Below are 1,053 nucleotides of genomic sequence, written 5' to 3' on the forward strand. Positions count from 1 at the left end.
GGAAATGTCCATCTTAAGCTATGCTAATGTACTATGCCTTTACCCCAAACTCTGTCTCCAAGTCGGTTCTGCCTCTTGGTTTTAAATTCAAAACAGGATCTTCAGGAAAGACCAATGTTTTTCTCATTACAAATTCAGTAACAAGAAAGCATCTTTCCTCACTTGTCCCACAGAGGCTGACAATCTCATAAGAACTTTCACGGCTGAGAATCTCATAAGAAGAATTTTCACGGCAGTCTTATGGCTGTCATAACCAATTATAAGTACTACTGCAGAGGGCCGGAAAATCAGGAATAAATATTAATATAAGCCACTAGACAAATAAGGATTTGCTAGACCAGGTAAGATGAAAATAATTTCTTCTTCATTTATAGAATTATATGTACTTCACCTTTGGTCACTGAGCCAAATGGTCTCTTTCTCAAATAAGATATGGAAATTACAAAGATTCTAACAGTAGGATTATTTCTTTTATTAAGAAAAAGTAATACTTACAGACTTTCTGATGTCTTTTGAAGAGAGATCAATCAATTTCTTGTTTATAGACCATTCTTCATCAGATTCCATTATGGCTTTCTAAGAAATAGCCATTTGTTAATGAAAATATACAAGTAAATACAAAGCAACAGTTTAAAAATAAAGTAATACAGTGAATCAGCTATAGGGTATAATATACATGTTAGGTCATTATTATGAATGAATTAACCCTTTAATTTCTGTTACTTAAAATTGGAATTTCTTGATTTCATACAAGTCTGATCTTCACCCAAATTTATTCTATATTACTCATTCTATATTCCTGTACATAAAAATTCACAAATTTCCTACTCCATTCATAGCATGTGTGCATGCTTAGCCTTTCAGCTGTGTCTGACTCTTTGTGACCCCATGGACTATAGCTTGCCAGGCTCCTCTGTCCATGAGATTATCCCAGCAAGAATACTGGAGTGGCTTCTATTTCCTCCTCCAGGGGATCTTCCCAAACCAGGGATCAAATCCATGGCTCTTGCATCTCCTGCATGGGAAGAAGAGCTGTTTTTTTTTTTTTTTTTT

The 1,053-nt window shown here is 34.8% G+C and overlaps 1 protein-coding gene across 2 annotated transcripts in view; it reads right to left on the bottom strand.

The window, feature by feature from the left end:
- CWF19L2 (CWF19-like 2, cell cycle control (S. pombe)) overlaps positions 1-1,053 on the bottom strand; it is a 140,007-nt gene that overhangs the window by 22,895 nt on the left and 116,059 nt on the right. For both annotated transcript variants that reach the window (XM_010833793.1, XM_010833792.1), the window contains one exon: positions 496-576. In XM_010833793.1, the coding sequence (XP_010832095.1) occupies positions 496-576 (81 nt within the window). The remainder of the gene's footprint in view (positions 1-495; positions 577-1,053) is intronic.

Source organism: Bison bison, unplaced genomic scaffold (assembly GCF_000754665.1).
Source record: "Bison bison bison isolate TAMUID 2011002044 unplaced genomic scaffold, Bison_UMD1.0 scf7180017863932, whole genome shotgun sequence".
Taxonomy (NCBI): Eukaryota; Metazoa; Chordata; class Mammalia; order Artiodactyla; family Bovidae; genus Bison; species Bison bison.